At 41.7% G+C, this 18,875-nt stretch overlaps 1 protein-coding gene across 1 annotated transcript in view; it reads right to left on the bottom strand.

The window, feature by feature from the left end:
* ROBO4 (roundabout guidance receptor 4) overlaps positions 1–18,875 on the bottom strand; it is a 53,363-nt gene that overhangs the window by 18,382 nt on the left and 16,106 nt on the right. The window contains 15 exon segments of the mRNA XM_042476428.1: positions 1–2; positions 4–32; positions 7,139–7,252; positions 8,736–9,083; positions 9,664–9,803; positions 10,639–10,681; positions 10,778–10,972; positions 11,438–11,609; positions 12,219–12,340; positions 12,968–13,193; positions 14,856–14,986; positions 15,486–15,613; positions 16,265–16,403; positions 16,919–17,039; positions 17,944–18,101. The exon segment at positions 1–2 is cut by the window's left edge and continues 126 nt beyond it. Coding sequence (XP_042332362.1) covers positions 1–2; positions 4–32; positions 7,139–7,252; positions 8,736–9,083; positions 9,664–9,803; positions 10,639–10,681; positions 10,778–10,972; positions 11,438–11,609; positions 12,219–12,340; positions 12,968–13,193; positions 14,856–14,986; positions 15,486–15,613; positions 16,265–16,403; positions 16,919–17,039; positions 17,944–18,101 — 2,068 coding nt within the window.

Raw genomic sequence — 18,875 nt, 5'->3', positions numbered from 1 at the left:
GCTGTTGGTTTTCAATACCTTTTTAGTTTCCCCTAGGAAAGAACAAATACATGGTTAGCTGCTTCACTTACATCTGCAATGCTCAGTTTGCATAAGAGTGGTGCATGGCAGGGAAGAAGTGTGCACACATACCTTCCCTGCCACACACCATCTACTCATGAGGTGAAGGGACATGTCCTTTTGGCCTCACCCCCCAGAAGCCCTGTCCCCTGCACTAGTGACCATTATGGCCTCATGGCCCTCACTCCCCACCCGAGATGCAACTTCAGCCACATGTAAGTACTCAGAGCCCCATTTTCTGTCCCTGGTATGGAAAAATTGGAATGGCAACCAGTTGATACGAAAGGTCTGTGTCCAAGATCTGGAAAGCCACTGCAAGTCACAACAAACTACTACTAGGAATCCTGGTGGCGCAGTGGTTAAATGCCTGTATTGTAGCCACTCACTCACAAACCACAAGTTCAATACCAGCCAAGGGCTCAGGGTCGATTCAGCCTGGCACTCTTCTGAGGTTACTAAAATGAGTGCCAACTTGTTGGGGGCAATTAGCTTACACTTTGTAAACTGCTTAGGGAGTGCTTAACTTCCCTGATAAGTGGTATAGAAATGTACTTGTTATTGCTCTCCTGGGAAATCCTCAGGAATCACAATCATATGCAAAGTCAAAATCAAAAGGGGTGAGGCCAAAAAGATCAGTATATTTTATCCTAAAGCTCTTGCTGCTAGGAAATCAGCCTAGAGAGACATTTCAAATGTTTAACATAGCATACTCGCCAAGTTTATTGCAAGATGGGCCCAATTCTGAAGGACGGTATCTCTCTTTATAAGCCCATTAGAGTGAAAAGATCATTTGGAGAGACCCTTTTCTCTGTCCCACCACCCTCACGGGCTCATTTGGTGGGAACAAGAGAGAGGGCCTTCTCAGTGGCTGCTCCCAGGCTCTGGAACTCTCTTCCCAGAGGCCAAGATGGTGCCATCATTGCTCTCCTTTTGGCAGCCAGTAAAAACATTACTGTGCCACCAGGCTTTTTCAAACTGACACTTTTAGAAGCTGAGTTTTAAATGCAGTGCAGTTCAGATGCCAAGGTTTGTATATAGTTTAAAAACATTTTAATATTGTTATTGTGTAACTGTTTAACTTTTTAATTATTAAAATTATTTAAAAACTTTATATGTATGTTTTAATGTTTTGCACTGTTTTTCACTTTTACTGTTTTAACTTTGTTTTTAGCAGCCTTGAGTCCCTATATCAGGAGAAAGGCAGGCTATAAAATTAACAGCAGCAGCAACCATGTGCAGACATTGTTTTTGCACTACATTTAATTTCTAGCAACTGAAGTAAACCAAAGGCAAAGAGGGCAAGTTGGAGGAAGAGATAAAAACTGAGACATTTTAAAAGCAGCTGAAAAACAGAGGATTCACTGGAATTGTCCCTGCCAGATCATGATAGTTGGAAGGTATAGAATAGCCACCCTTGTCATAGTGATATTAGCAATGGCTGGTAAGGCAGAAGATCTCGCAGATAACATCTGGAGTGCTGCACTGATACCTAGGCTGCATACCAGATTGGGAGTACATTTAACTCATTCTAGACTGTGATTTAAAGGTCTTAAAGGTCTTAGTAACACTCATCACTTCACTTGCTTTAAAAAGTGGCACCCTTTCCCTTCTGTTTTAGCTAATTCCAGCTGAAAATTCTCTCTTCTGTGCCCGTTCCAAATGTAAATCTCAGGTCAAGCCCTGCTATTCAATACACAAAGGTGGCCATTTTAGACAGTAGATTTGTGGCATCATAAAAGATCAGTAAATGGGTTGTCATTTATTTTTTGCTGTTTTTATGTTTACTGTATTGAATAGGGAGAGATACCTATGGATGCTTCAGATGCCAAAATCAATTGTCCTGAACAGAGTGAGGGGGTGCTATTTAATGCTTCACTTCAGGCAGAATAAAAAAGTATTGGAGCAGCTGTGGCAAACCCATTTCTTTCTGAAGTGTCTCTTACCCCCTGGTATCAGCTAGATGCTTTCCCTAAATTCTGATGAGTATCCCACTCAGAACAGCAGAGAGATTTCCAACTATTAGATCCCGCTGATAAAACATTGGATATTGGATATCCTAGATTACTAGCCAGCAATCTACTTTACAGCAGAATGGACAGCTGGCAGCTTAGCAATGCTATCATTTCAACATTTTGGATACTATGGATGTTTGAAGGCAATGCAAGGTCAGTGTCAAGGGTCAGCATTGTCAAGCACCTTCTAAGGCTTGTATAATCTAAGAGGGGTTACTACCCATCCTTCAGGTCTCCTGCAGTTTCTGCTCCTTGCTATTACGTACTGTGTAAGAAACATAAAGAAGTACCATGCAGGACAGAAAGAGTGAGAGAAGGAGAGATGGGACTAAAAAGAGAGAGAGGAGGGCGTGATGATGATGAGGAATGGATCATCTGTCATAGATTTGCCTTGTCCTTAACCAAAAAAGGAAGGGATCCTACAGCTTGAATGAGAGGGTTGTAATCTTTCATTCATGGATTCCTTCTGGTGTATCATCACTGGCAGAGATCCTACTTGCTTTTAAGATTCCTAGCCATAGTTCCGTTCATGCTCAGTCCTTCCAAAGAACTCAGATTAATCCAGAGAAGAGAGCAAGCTGGGAACTTGCTCTGTTTTCCAGAGATAAGAATGGAATTCACTGCTTATGTCTACAGCTTTCTTACACATCCATACTTTATGGAATTGAGACATTCCTTATGATCAATAGTAACTTCCCACAAACAGAGATTGCCCATCATCAGCTCAAAAACAGCTTAGCTTTAAAGGGCTTGAGGAAAACTATAGGTTCCATGGTGCTCACATGCAATCTGAATTAGGAGTCCCTCTCTTTTTCTTTCCAGCCCCACAATGTGTGTGAGAGTAATGTTCTCCTTGAAAGTCTCATTAGGCGCCATCTCCCAACCCCTGCATATGACAGCTAGATCCAATTCAGATTAGAGTAAAACTTAATGCGTCCATCAGAAAAGGTGAGAGGGAGGGAGAAAGGACCTAGATAAACATTAACTGCCTGACAGAATCTCTATGGACAAATTGATCAGGCACTTAAGTTTCCTGAGCTGCAGGGATGTGGAATGGAGATTAGAGCCATACTGCTACCCAGCATCTATCACAAGTCACAACAAATAGGGTTGCTTCTTCAAATTTAGTGGCTTATTTCAGGTCAAAGCACCGAAGAGGGTGTTCAGGTCAGTATTTTATTTGTGAGTTCTGATAATATTATTCATAGACACATGAGGTGTCTGGGTGCTCCTGCATGTGCAAGAATGAGAGCAATGTAGTCCAGGCTGCAGCTGATTATCTGTCAGTGTTTTTGTGCTGCTTGCTCCTAATTCCACCCCCGACACACACATACACAGACACAGACACACACACACACACACACTTATTCAATCGTCAGCCTTCAACGTCTCCTCTAAGATCTCTCAAGTCAAGAAACATATTTTTGTTTTCTGTACAGCATGCAGCCCAGAGCTGATACTAAAGATATATTAAACAGAAGAAGGAAAAGAAGAGGGGGTCTTCATTTGCTAAAACAATCCCAGCTAAACTACAAATTCAAGGATCCTCTAGGATGGAACCATGAAATTAAAATGGAAAAATAGTGCTATATTTCTGTAGTGTAAGGCTGCGCCCACACTGCAGAAATAAACCAGTGTGGCGCCACTTTAACTGTCATAGCTATAGAAACAAATAATGGCATTTATTTCCCAGAGAGATGTTTGAGGCTGAAGGAAGTCGTGAGAAGAGCAGGGGTTGAACTGGATTTTTTTCTGACTTTATGGGGATGAGGAGGAAGAGAGTGGAACTTAATAGAGAAAACTAGTGCATCAGGGAAAGGAATCCAGCATGGCTTTCAATCGCAGATCCTCCTTTCTTAATGTATGGGGAGTTCCCTCAGCTTTTGAAATGGGGATGTTAGGGTGGGTGCAGCAATCTAGCACTTGGCCACACCATGTCAGATTTATATATGTTTATTTATAAGTCTATTCTGCCATCTTCCCCATTCTTCTACATCCTGCCATTTTTAAAAATCCACACTTTTAAAAAAAAAAATCTACATATGCAGGTCAGCATATATGTTGTCACAAAACATATTACTGAATACATTTTAGTGTATTCTGATCTTGCTTGTTCATTTTAGCAGGGACCTACACTGCAAAATTTGGAGAAGTGCAAATGTCAAAAGGTAACTACATACTGATCTAATACATCCAAACAATGATACCTTTATTGGATCAATCAAAATGCACATTTTGCATTTTGCACATTCTGTACATGTGCATTTGGGTTGGCCCACTAAAGGTATCATTGTTTGGATGTTATTGGATTTGCTATATGGCCAACACTGCTACCCCTAGATGTTTTTTTTACATACTGATCTGTATGTAGAGAGATCTTGTAGCACCTTTGAGACTAACTGAAAGAAATTGGAAGCATGAGCTTTCATGGAGTTCAGTCTACTTCCTCAGATGCATTTGGACCAAATGGATCTGAGGAAGTACACTGAAGTCTGCAAAAGCTCATGCTGCCAATTTCTTTCTTTCAGTTAGTCTCAAAGGTGATACAAGATCTCTCTACATATTGATTCCACTACATCTTTGAATTCTACATACTGATCTACACATTAAAACTGGGGAGGTAAAGGTATAATAGGTTCACTTTGAACAAGGGAACAGCAAATAAATAAACCTCAAACTCCTCTGTAGGAGACTATTCAAACCAAGCAAGTTCCTGCCTGCAGCCTGATATAATCCACAAAAAGCTTCACTATTTGATCCTGTCTTTACTTCCAAGCAGTAGAACAACTCACGCAGGAACAACTGCCAACAACCTCCCCCATCCGTAATCCATTTCAAAACAGAAAACATCCAATTCTTTTTTCCCCAGAATGTCCAATTTAGCCGCATAACCCCCTTCTCTGCAGACACTACTTCATGAATAACTGAGAAGGATTTATGGACATAGGGCACTAGGGAGAGGTGTGGTGGAGGCCACGGCGTGCACAGTTTACAAAGAGAAGCGTCCTCGGCAGCCACGCTACCTCATTAGGCATTTGAAAGGGCTTCAAAGAAGCTGCCATTCGACTGGAGAGCCAGTTTGTCAGCTTGAGGCTCATCTGGCAATGGGGCTTCCTTAATAAAAACAATGCCTGTAAAATGCAGACCTACATCTAGAAGACTGTATATTTGCCCCTATGTAAACACTCAGTTCAAGTACACTTTTATCTCTAGCTCTGAGAAACCTTTGAAGCCAGACTCCTTAGGATGGGGTAGACCACCCCTAAGGATGTATGAACAATTTCTAGACAATGCGTAATACTGGGGTGGATTAGGGAGACAACTTTGCAGGGCCAGGAGGCTGTTTTCCACACACTCCAGACTTGCTGTGGGCCACACCAGTCCTCCCAGTGAAATTAGAAGTCAATCTGGAAGGTCATTGGCAGTTTTTTAAAAATCCTACTAGCTAGTAAAATTTACAAGCTAGTAAAATGTAGGCTAGACAATGCAACTGTTAGGTGGATTTGTAATTGGTTGACTGGCCAAACCCAAAGGGTGCTCAACAATGACTCCTTTTCATCTTAGAGAGAAGTGACCAGTAGGGTCCCACAGGGTTCTGTCCTGGGGCCAGTGCTATTCAACATCTTTAGCAACAATGTGGATGAAAGTACAGAAGACATGCTTATCAAATTTGTAGATGACATCAAATTCAGAGGAGTAGCTAATACTGTACCCAGATGAGAGGATCAAAATTCAAAATGACCTTCAGAGATTAGAAAGCCAGGCCAAAAGTAACAAAATGAATTTCAACTGGGAGAATATTAGGTACTGCACTTAGGGCGGAAAAATGAAATGCATAGATATAGGATGGGGGATATCTGGCTTAAGAAGAGTAGATGTGAAAGGGATCTAGGAGACCTAGAAGACCTAGAAGACCACAAGTTGAATGTGAGTCAACAGTGCTCTCAGGCAACTAAAAAGGCCAATGCGATTCTAGGTTGCATCAATAGAAGTATAGTGTCTAGATCAAGGGAAGTAATACCTGATTGGAGTGATACCTGTGTATGTAAAGGGGAGTATCACTGCTGTGAAACATTTCCTACTCCCAGGAGAACAGACTATGAACTTCCCATAGCAAAGGATATGCAGCTACACTACAGCCAAAGCCTACAGAGAACCAAGCCCTTTCAAGATTGCTGAGCTCTGGAAATGTTTAAAGGCAGGAGGGGGGCTTTAGAAATTACCTATTCTGGCAGCAAGGCATTTGATAGTGACTATGTTCAAGATTGAACATGATGGTTGGATGCCCTCTAGTGTTATACTTTGAAATGGAATGCAGTCAAAAGAGACTAACAGGAATGTCAGCAACTGTACCTGAATGTCATAATATGTATATACATTTCCTCTTCAAGCAAGTATTTTAACTTGGATTTTAATGAAATCAATGGGCATAAGTTAGTCAAGACTGAAGACTCATTCAGGTACAGTGGCTCCATTGTTGAAGGACAGCAATTGCATCCTTGGTTTTAACAGCAGCATCGTTAACAAGAGCTATTTTGCCACTGATTTCTCTTCCTGACAGAGACCCAGAACCTGGATAACTCCCATAACACCTGGATGAATTACAGAGGAAGCTGCCATTAAAACCGAAGGTAGAGTTGTTGCTTTGCATTAACAGCATTGCTAGCCAGCCACATCTGATCTCATTTGATTTCAGTGGTAATTTGCACTACATAGTTCCATCAGTCTGATATCATTTTAACTACCATGGCTTCATCCTCCAGAATCTTGGGATTTGTAGTTCAGGAAGGTAAGTCAGGATCAAATCTCTCCTACCCTGAGAAGAGGGTTTGAGGATTAAACAAGACACTTTCAGAACTGTAATTTAGGAGTGTGTTCTAGAGCTTTTTAGCAGAGAATTCTGAGTGCTCCACTAAATTACAAGTTCCAGGATAGCCATCAGAGCAAAAGTGGTATCAAACTGATCAAACTATGCAGTGCAGATACACCTTAATATGGAATCTATCAATCCCTAGATAAATCACTCTTCTTGATCAGCATTGTGAAGGAGCAATTCCTTGTCCTACCATGGATTCTTTGTTGCTTTCTTGAGCTGAGACTGCTGCCCTGGCTGCCATGATGGTTCCAGTCTGCTGAAAAGCTAGGTGGTGGCATAGGAGTGCTATATGCTTGCTGTAATTCTGCAAGAGAAAAAGACATTCTCATTTAAACTGAAGCATAAATTAGGTGGTGGTGTTAGACAAAAGAACATCCCAAACTAAACAAACCCAAACAATACCTTTACATCTCTTCCTGAAAAACAGGAACTAATGGGCATTCATAACAGAGTGAATCCAGAATCTGAGTGTACTCCACTGTCAAGGGAGACATTCCATTCCACAGCTCTAGTAGCAGCTCATCACGGGTCCCTTTGCACTACACAGTCATAGCACTATGATTCCACTTTAATTGCCATGGAAACATGGCATGGAATCCTGGATTCTGTAGTTTGGTGAGGCACTGCACTTCTGTGGTTGTGAATTCTAAGTATCCATCCCTAAACTACCAATCCCAGGATTCCATAGGACGTTTCTAACATGGTAGTGTGAAAGGGCCATAGCTGTACCAGGGGTTCTGGTTCTATGTAGATTTTCCTCAGTGGATTCTGGTTGATTTTAAATGACTGGAGAACAGGTAACGTCTGACTAAATAATGACTGAAAACAGCAGATGAGTTGTGTTTGCACCTTGGCTGTGATCCTAGGCATAAAAACAGGGCTGTTGCTTTTCACAAGTAAAGTGCCAGAAGACACAGGTTCTTAGAGATCACTAGAGGGGAGGGCATGGTGCCTCACAACATTAGACAAAGAGCGAGAGGATCATTTTTGTATGAGCAGTTGGGGAAGCTGTTCAGTGTGTTTCCAACCTTCTTGGGAACTAGAGAGTTTCTTCCCTTAATAGGCTGCAGAGGCAGGAGGCCTGACTAGAATGCAAACAGACATGCATGCAGGCCAAAGTTGGGAAGGAGGACCCCACAGACAGTAAGCAATGGGGCTGCCCTTCTGAGCTGCAGGTCTTGTTTCCCAGCAACCCAGCGCCTGCCGTGTCCTCAGCAAGGAAGGCGCTTCGTTCTGCATCTCTCCTGGCAATTAGCAGCTTCAGCAAGCAAATTAGGTTTTCTATTAGATTCCACAAAAGTCATGGTATTCAATTTGTACCTGAACTTTGGAAGTAATTCAATTAAGGTCTCCTGTGAACCTCTGCTTCCCTGGTGAGAAGGAAAGTGGGAGGCATTGTCACTGAATTGTGGTGGGAGGGCTATGATGCTGATGACATGGAAGCTGAGCTATGACTGTTGCCCCCTCTCCCCAGCTCTTCTCAATTTAGGTTTCCCAGGATAGAAAGTTAGTGCATAATCTACCTGTTCAATCGCCCCCCCCCCCCCCCCTTGCCAAGGCTCCTGTGCTATAAACAGTTTCATGACAAACTTTATCAGGCAACATTGTTCTTATTGCTGCCTGCATACGGGAATTAGGTCCAACTACCAAATTTATTATGGCTATGCAGCTGTAAACGCTAGAAGAGCTCTGCCAGAAAAAAAAAATGTTGGCAACCTTACTTTCAGAACTTTATTTAGGATACATATGTTTTTAAAATCCTTGTCAGGGCTATAGAGGCATCCTACCTTTCTTGCTGCTTTTGTCCCAGGATCCTTGGATGTTGAGATTTGGGGACTGAAGACTAGTTGCCTTCCAAGGCTCTTTATGAGTCCCTGCCCTGAGACTGCTGTTGTCCACTCTCAGGTTCTGGATACAACGTGGGATGAGCCTCTGGTCACCAGCTCGTGGCAGTTCCACATTATGTAGGCTGGGGCTGGAAAGGGGAGGTGGAAGAGAGGTCTCGTAGAAGGTTTTCAGGTCTTTTGCTGGAAGATCCACATACAGTGCTCCATACAAGCTGGTGTTCCTACTGTCAGGCATCAAAGGAGCTGTCTGGATGCGAGAACCTTGGCTCTGCTTGTCAAAGGATATTGCTGCAAGGGGGAAAGGGGAAGCCAAATGTGAAAAGGACTCATGTCCCTAGATATTATTCCCCCTCTTCGGCTTGGGAATCACCTACCAAAATCTGATTTATAAACTATGCCTCTCGAAATGTTTTGAAAAGCCCTGAACTGTGGCTGGGATCTTCTCTGCCATTAGTTGTAGACAGTCAAAGATTAAGAGGACTGTTGGCAACAGATGCCTGGCAGTTTTGTGCCTTCTAGTCATTTCTGATTATGGCAACCCTAAGGCAAGATTTGTTCAGATGGGGTTTGCCAATGCCTTCCTCTGAGGCTGAGAGAACACGACTTGCCTAAGGTCACCCAGTGGGTTTCCATGGCTGAGCGAGGATCTGAAGCTTGGTCTCCAGAGTCATAATCAGACCACTATGCCTCACTAGTTCTCAACTATCTGGGTCAGAATATTTATCTAATCTAGTATCACTGGATTTGATGTGGCAATATAAAAGTTCAAATCCCTTTACCCTGAAGCTTTCTGAAAGTCAAACTCTGGTCTGTTAGAATCCTAATCCAACACTCAGACAACAACACCACACTGGCTCTAGATACTTACTAGATTTGTGAAATTCTTGGTTGTCTTTGTTCTCTGTCCACAAAAGCTGGCTACTCAAGCTGCTGCTGGTGCTGTAATTCTTAGAACCTGAAGTTGATTTCCAGGTGTTTGAAAGCCAAGGAGAATCACTGGAATCCACCCTATGGACAAAGAATGATTCTATGGAGTTTATCACATGGAGGAAAATTGGGGGGGGGGGGATCAGGGGTTTAAACTGTCATTATCCCAGGAAAGTCATGCGATCACAGGAAGATTTTCACACACATCATGGTTAAAGAGGACTTATCTCAGGAATAACCAGGTAATAACCTGGTGTTATCTGGTTATTGCTGGGATAAGTTGTTATCTGGTTATTGCTGGGATAAGTATTTAATTGCAACATCATGTGAAAATCTTCAGTGCTATCATGTGACTTTCATGGGATAATGACAGTTTAAACCCCCAATTATCCTTGATTTTCCCCGTGTGATAAAATCCTATGATTCTATAAGTATGCTTATATAGATGTAGATGCATTGGGGACATTACGGAGGAAATGTGGAGCACGAATTGTCTCAACACTTTTGGTTGTAGAACATGTAATTACAGAGCCTGGACTTATTTAACACAGAGAAATGGATGGTGAAATCAAGGAATGATGGGTTACAGTTCTGTTGCTAGCTTGGACATTCATTTCGGCATCTGCCTTCATTTACACAAACAGGACCAATGAGCTGCAGAAATGTATGCCTTGCTGGTCCAGTGCCCATTCCCTATTATTTTACATTGGATATCCAAGAAGGATAAAATATAGATTTCTGCCTGGTACCACTTTCAGAATCAGTAAACACACATACAAGACTCTGATTATTTTATGCTAGCCTCACATTAAAAACTGATGACATAAAAGACCTTTTCTTAGACATGGTGGTGGGTTGCCCTCCCACACATCTATCCAGAGGTCAGTAAAATGAACACCCTCTCTAGAGTCCTTACCTGTGTTTGATTATGGTATCATCACTTGCATTTCTATATAAACCTGGAAAGAGTGAAATGTATATTTATTTATTTATTTTAATTTATTTTACTTATAAACTAAAGTCAGCACATACTATAGAAAGGTCACCTTCCTCACCTTCACCAATGGCATACTGCTGCTCCGCACTGTATTGCCTAGCTTGCTGCTGGCAAACATAAACAGCCAGCACCATCAGCATGATCCAGAGAGCTGAGCCCATGGTGGCAATGAAGACAGGTTGGCGCACCACTTCCAGGATGTAATTGCCGGACAGGAAGTCTGAGGTCTTTGCCATCTTCCCCACTGTAAACTCTGGATAGGAACAATATGTGATCTGAAAGCCTCATTATAACACATAAATACATAAATATAAAATAAATAAATGGCCCTATTCAGAAGGAGGAAGGAAACTGACATAGAGGTAAAACACATCGGCCCAAATCCTGCATCATTTCAGCATCACTTAAATATCCATAAGTGGAGCTACAACCCCTATACTGAACACCAGTGTAATGCAGTGTATGTGGATCAGTGGTCAATGGCATGGCTTACAAACCACTGTGCAATTACAATGCACAAGATGCAAAAGCAATGCACAGAAACAATGCACATTCATATGCTACTCTCTCTGCTTTAACAGGTAATACACGCACAATCATTCTGCATGTGCACCTCTACTTACACCATCATCAGATGGATATGACTATTACACAATGTTTCCTGTCTGCAACCCCACAATATTATAAATATTATATAAAAAGAAAGAAATTTTCTGACCTGCTGCACTGCATACTGGATTACTGGCCACACCAATTCCTGCTCCATTGACAGCTGCTATCTGGACACAGTATTTTAGTCTATTAACAAGGCCTGTTGCTTCAAGACTATGTGTGTTTGCATCAACCGTCTTGTTGAATCCATGATGAGTCTCATTACCTAAGACACAGACCTGCAAATAAGGAAAAAAATTACAAATGCCTAGTCTTTACCACACAGAGCAGTGCAAACCAGCATTTCTAGAGTTGAAACACTGCACCTTAGGTTTGCTACATTCCCCAGCAAACCTATTTCCCCAGCCTTTGGTTTTGCACTGTTAATAATCTTCCTTGATTCGCCACAGATGCTGGTGAAATGTCAGAAAGAAACTCTTCTAGAACATGGCCACACAGCCCCAAAACCCCACAAAAAACTATGGATGTCGGCCATGAAAACCTTCAACTTCACAATCTTCCTTGAGATGCTCTCAGTCCTTTAGGGTATTTAGACCACAACCTAGAAGATGGGGAAATGTAGCAAACTTAAGGTGCAGTGTTTCAACTGATAACCCGGGTATTTAATTAAGAAGGATCAACCCTGGTTAGTACTTGGATGGGAGACTGCCAAGGAATACTAGGTGCTGTAGACTATATTGCAGAGGAACGAACTGGCAAAACCACCTCTTGCCTAAGAAAACCCTATGAAATTCACAGGGTTGCCATAAATCGACAGGCTACTTGATGGCTCACACATACACAAGTCCTGAAGTATCTGACTGCGAGTTGCACAGATTTCTTTTTACCTGGTAGGCCTTAATGATGCCATTGTGTGTATCATGTGGAGGAGGTTCCCAGTGGATTATCACAGTCCCATTCTCATCTTGGAATGTAGTGATGCTTATGCTTTGAGGAGCACCACTAGGCACTGGAAAGAAAAGATGTATTTATTTAAGACTTTCCATAGAAAGAAAAGGACCAATTACCTGCACAACTGCCTCCAGCCAATCAATCGTTCAGTCAATTTATGTTGCACATTCTCCCCCAAGAATAGGACTCAAGGCATCTTACAGAATTTAAAAAAATACATATTACTAAATGCATACAAAAATTTAAAATTAAAATAATATTGAATGGTCTGAATTAAAACCATACAAAGCCCTAATTTAAAAGCATAGATTAAAATAGTACAACACTAAATCAGAAATCCCATTATATAAAACAATCAGTTCCCAAATGTCTGCTGTAATAGAAAGTTAATGAAAGGACAGCAAATACAGAGCCAGCTCAGCCTCCCTAAGAAGGGAGCTCCAAAGTCTAGGAGCAGTCATGGAGAAGGGCCTCTCCCAAATTCCCACTAAATGCACATGAGAAGGTATGGGACTGAGAGAAGTGCTTCTTCCATAGATCTTAGAGTTCAGGAAGGCTCATATGAAAAGATATGGGGGCAAAACAGACAGCCCAAAAGCGATGCCCTTGGACTGCGGGGATGTGGCAGTTGCATGTGCCCAGCCCTGATTCAGTTTCTCAGAGTCAAACAGAGGAGTTTTCATACCTTCCTCTGGGATCCAGAGATGCTTCATATTGCTGTCCAAGCCTTGGGTCTTCCCTGAATAGGGTCGCACCTTGAATTCATAGGTATAACCCCTCTCAAGCCCTGCAACAATAGTACGGTGGTCTCTTGGGACACTCCATTCAGACCAGTGTGTGCTCACAGGCAACAGAGTGCGGTAGAATACAATATAGCCTTCTATGTGCTTGGTCTGGCTGCTGGGAATGAGCTTCAAGGCAAGAGATAAGAAATGTGGTTTTACCTCCAAAGTTCAGTTCAGAGAGAATCAAAGTTACTAGCCATTGGCAGATTTGTCACTTGGCTTCTTATTCCATTCAGCTTCTCATTTTGCCATGGTGATGTTCATTCTAACACTTGCCTCAGTGGAGTGGGAATAATTATTATGCAGCCAAAATAATGGAAAAGTAAAGAGGAACCAACTGTAAAGGAATGGTTAATAAAACTATATGATGTTATAGAACTAGATAAATTAACTAATCTCCTGCTTTAAAATTTTGTGACTGTTTTAGGATAAGATGTTTATCTATTGAACTTGAAGTTTAAAAGTTGTAAAATGTCTAACACAGTGTGGAACTATGAAAGAATTGAAAACATCATACAGTACTTAAAAATTTTGAAATAAAATTGAGAGAGGTAAAAAGAAACAGGATAGAAAGTTTAGATGGAAATGTTGGACCCTAAAGTATGAATCACATAAGACAAGACTAATACAAACATCAGAAGGTCACTTAACTTTGAACAAGTTTTTACTTTTTCCAAACCTATACTTACAGTATTGGAAAGGAAGTCTTTTTATGTATATTTTATTAGATTTTAGATTTGTAAAGAATAGCATTTAGAATAGATATGTATGTTTGCCTATGTAATGTGTTTATTTTATGTATATAGTGTTTTTAATAATAATAACAACATAAAATTTAATAATAATAATAATAACATTTATTTATATACTGCTATTCCATGGATCATAGCGGTTTAAAATAAAACAAACAATTAATTAGTAATAGGTGTCAAGATCTGTTAGACTTTGAGCAATGATTCCTAATAATTGGAGTAATTTAAAATTAACTTTGCAAGTTTAAAAACCTGGCTTTTGTGCTATTGAAAGTATTTAAAAATTCAATACTAACCACAATTAGGAATGTTGTAAACACCAATTTGAATTAAAAAAACACACATTTAAACCATGGTGTCCAATTTGGTGTCAGAACAAACTAGACAATAAATAAATAATACTGTTTGGACTTCAGCTCCCAGAATCTCCTATCCAATCTGGTCTCTAATCATGCTGGCTCTGGGATGCGTAGTACAAAAAGTAATGTTTCTGCATTGTGGTTAGGATTGGTTGTATGATAAAGATCCATTTTATTTCTGAAGTAGAAAATCCATTAGGTATAGAAATCTATCCCTTCTAACAGAAGATCCTGTTGGGGGGTGGCATACCAGCAGCACACCGGCAGGAGTAAAAAGGCTGAAGATGCAGAAGCAAAGAAAGAAGGAAAGCTGATTTATAACTGTTAAAAAAACAAAGGCTGCCAGTTCCAAACAGCACATTTCTCTCATGTTGGCCTTCCAGAAGGGTCCTACTCTGGCTTCTTAGGCTACTTTTAGTTCCTAGGCCTGCCCTCTTTCTCAAAGGCCAGCAATGAAGAATGTGAAATACTGTAGTCTTCTTCATACAACATTGGTCACTCTTTCCTTTGTTGTCACTGTGCAATATATAAAAAGTTCACTATGCTGGTGTAACAGACTCATGGTAGAAAAGTGTACCAATAGCCCCTGTGGGGGCATCCAGGTCTACCTGGCAAGGTAAATATTTCAACTGCAGGTTTTATAAATGCAACTAATAGTTCGTGTTACACTTACTCACCTTCCAGTGCAGGTGGGCTGCTGGAGCAGAAGGGACAGCAGTGACATTAATGAGGAAAACTCTGGCATCCATCAGGTCCTTCAGGGCATCTTTTGACCTGTCCTGCTCTCTCTGGCCAGTGTCTAGCGGATCTAAAGACCAAGAAACAAAGCTAAAATATACTCTTGTTGAACCTGAACTTTATCCTAATTGCATACCCTCCAACATTTCACAGATGAAAACAAGGACGCACGTGGCCAAGCAAATTCAGAGGGGCCCTTTCAGACTAGACAATTATAGCACTACAATTCCACTTTGATGGTAAAAATTCATTCTATGGAATCCTGGTGGGGGAAAGGGAGGGGTATTTTATTTTATTTATAGCCTACTCTCCTTCAACATGGGATTCAAGGTAGATTTATAGTTTGGTGAGGTGAGTAGACCTCCCTGGCTGAGGATTCTAAAAGACCCTCCCCAAAAATGCAAACCCCAAGATCTCATAGGAGGGAACAATGAATCTAGTTTGAAATCTGCTGAGACTCAGTTTTGATAGATGTCAAACAATTCCAAAACCTGGTAGCCCTGGTAGCCAGCCTTGTTCAGGGTGAATACATCCCCAGTCTCTGCAATCCTGTAGATAAAACCTCTTACCCTTCACTGTTAAAGTTGCCTCGGCAGAGATTGTTCCTGCGCTGTTATGAGCTGTGCAGATGTATTTTCCTGCATCATCTGTTGTCAGATCATGAATCTGAAGGATGTTTTCTTGGCTTATGTCATACCTATAGGTGAAGTACAAAATGCATCTATGTCGCATGTCTAACCAGTACTCAATGCTGCAGTTATTAAGCAATGAAAGTGCATTAGCTTTAAACTTGTCTGTGTAAAACAGCAAACAGATGATGTGTCAGGTCAAACACCAAAGTCTCTGGGGTCAATATACTAATGCAACATTTTAGAAGTGGCTGTCCCTAAATCTCAAGGCCTGGGATGATCCTAAACTAGTCTTAATCCCTTTGCTGTGTTGTTGTGTGCCTTAAAGTCATTACTAATTTATGACATTCCTAAGGCAGGTTTCTTCAGAGGGAGTTTTCCATTGCTATCCTCTGAGGCTGAGAGAGTTTGACTTGGCCAATGTCACCCAGTGGATTTCATGGCTCAGTGGAGATTCAAGCCCTCTTCTCCAGAGTCATAGTCCAACATTCAAACCAGTACACTATACTGGTTCTCATCTCAAGCCCTACCAATAACAAATCCTAAAAAAAGAAAGAAAAGAAATCAAGCACTTCAGTTCAGCAAAAAGGGAATGAACTTTACAGAGCTAAATAAGTGAACATAACCACAGTAATTCTGCTTTCACAAGACACGTGAAAGCTGCAACTGTACAGAGAGAAATGGAAATCAGTTCTCAGAATACAACAAATTATACTCACCTTCCTGCAGGTAGCTCTCCATCGTCTTTGCGCCACTGCACTGTTGGTGTTGGGTCTCCATGGATTCCACACATGAACTGCACAGTGGTGCCAAGTTTGGCTTGAACATCATTAGGTCGCCGACTGAATGTTGGCTTCTCTAGAATGGGAGATGAGAGCAATTTAATCAAACCTAATAGTTTCTTGGCTTGATGGAAGTTCTTAACAACATGGCAATTAGATGGAGTCCTGTTTCATAGAGTCCAACCAGCACAAATCAAGATGATAACTCATGATTCTTTTGATTAGTGCTGCCATCTGCATAGCATTCACTACTAGCTGTTTATGACTAGTAAACAGGGAGAAAGGAGAACCACATATGTCACCTTGAGCTCACTGGGTGGGCTATATACATAACTAATACCTAAATTCCTTTGATAAACACTTCAGCCTTTTATATGATTAGGTAAAGCTCATGGCAACCATACCCTCCATAATTTCACTGAGGAAAACCGGGACATGTGGAGCCAAGCAATGTAAAAGTGTGGTGACAACTGCAAAAATTATGGAAGAAGAACAGATAAAGCTAGGAGGGCTTGCTGCAGTTTACTTTTACTGAGAAGTGCTAGATTTGCCCCTCTCCTCCCCATCCACCCCTGCTGAATTACTTCTCACCCCAGACAGAGACCATGGCTTCTCTGCTGGCTCTCTCTCCTGCTTGATTGGTGGCTATACAAATGTATGTTCCTGAATCACTCTTCAGAGCATGGGATACCCAAAGCCTTCCATTGCTGACCTGTAGAAGAGGGAGAGAAAAGAAAATTATGAAACTCCAGAGGGGCTGCTTTTGTTGCTGGCCTGTCAGGGAACTTGAGAAGCTCATTCTCCCAGTTATTCTGGATAAGTGCAGGAAAGCATTTTCTTAGATGTTGTTTTTGTTGTTAACTGCCCTTGAGTTGATCTCAGCTCATGGTGACCCTATGGATGAGACATTTCCAAGACCTTCTGTCCTCCACTGCTCTGCTTAATCCCTGCAACCCCATAAAACCTGTGACCTCCTTAATAGAGTCCATTATCCATCTGGCATGTGGCCTTCCTCCTTCCCTCCACCTTTCCCAGAATTTTTGTCTTTTCCTTCTCATAATGTGCCCAAAGTACAACAGCCTCAGTTTGGTCATCTTGGCTTCCAGGGAGATTTCCGGCTTGATCTTCTCTAGGACCCATTTGTTTGTCCATGGGATCCTCAGCACTATTCTCCAGCTCCACATCTCAAATGGATTTTCTTCCTAATATCTTTCTTAATTGTCCAGCTCTCACATCCATACATGGAAATAGGGAATACAATGGATTATATGATTCCAACTTTTGTGCTCAGCTGTATATCTTTGCATTTTAGAATCATTTCTAGTTCTTTCATAGCCACCATCCCCATTCTTAATCTTCTTCTGATTTCCTGACTGCAGTCCCCATTTCTATCAATGTTTGATCCCAGGTAGGGGAATTGTTTTACTATTTCTATTTCTTTATTGTCTAGGTTGAACTTGTGAAAGTCCTTGGTGGTCATTATTTTTGTGATGGCAGTGATGGCACCAATTGGGCCTCCAAGGAGAGAGTATTCCATGTCACAACAACAGAAAAAGCCCTTTCTTGCGTCCTCCCACATACAAAGGGTAGGTATAAGTATTGTTATTCATTATTACCTCATAATGACCACTTTCCATATTTATTGGCACTCCATTCTTCTTCCATGAGATGACTGGCTCAGGGTGTCCCCTCGGGGGCATGCATTCTAGCATGAAACGTTCTTCTGTTGTTACCGTCACGTCACTGGGATGAAGCTGAAACTCTTCCTGCAGAGCTACAAGGCAATGCAAATCATCTAAAACAAAATCTTTAGACTGAAGGATGGTAGTATGTTGATATCTATGATTCTATGATCTTTGATATATTATCCCTGAAATATTATCCATTTGGTGTCTGAGCACTGTCATTTTTAATGTCATAATCATGTCTGTATATTCTTACAGCTAGAGAAAGATCAATAGAGGCTATAATCAGGGTGACCAGACATCCTCCTTTTCCAGGACACGTCCTATCTTTCACCCTTCTGTCCAGGAGGAATTTCAAAATGTTCTCCATTATATTGGACTCATATCCATGAATTGATAGAGGACATTCTTAAAATTAAATTTCAGAGGACTCGGAAGGCAGCCTTTTTCTCCCTCCTTCCATGCCTTCTGAGTCCATGATGGACTTGGAAGCCAGCTGTGGGGCGGGGGGGGGGTCATCAGCTGCAGAACACTGGCCCTCCTCCTCCAACTTGGGTTTTCTGAGACCTGGATGGTGCACCCTGAAAGGATGTGCATGTGCCCCTCCCGCCCTGAAGGGGGAGGGGAGCTCAATTGGGTGTCACCCTCATTCTGGGTGTCACCCAGTGTGGTCCACATGTCCTGGCCCCCCCCCCCCAGTAATGCTACTGCCTCCCTGCCATGCACCATGGTGCGTGGCAGGGAGGGAGAGGGCCTGGGCACCCTTTCCTCCCTGCACGTCATGGCTTTACTCATGTGTAAAGCCACACTGAGCACAGAGGTGAGGGATGCCCTTTTACTCTCCCACCTCCACCACCACAAAA

This window comes from Sceloporus undulatus, chromosome 6, assembly GCF_019175285.1.
Source record: "Sceloporus undulatus isolate JIND9_A2432 ecotype Alabama chromosome 6, SceUnd_v1.1, whole genome shotgun sequence".
NCBI lineage: Eukaryota > Metazoa > Chordata > Lepidosauria > Squamata > Phrynosomatidae > Sceloporus > Sceloporus undulatus.
This window is presented reverse-complemented; position numbering and strand designations above follow the sequence as displayed.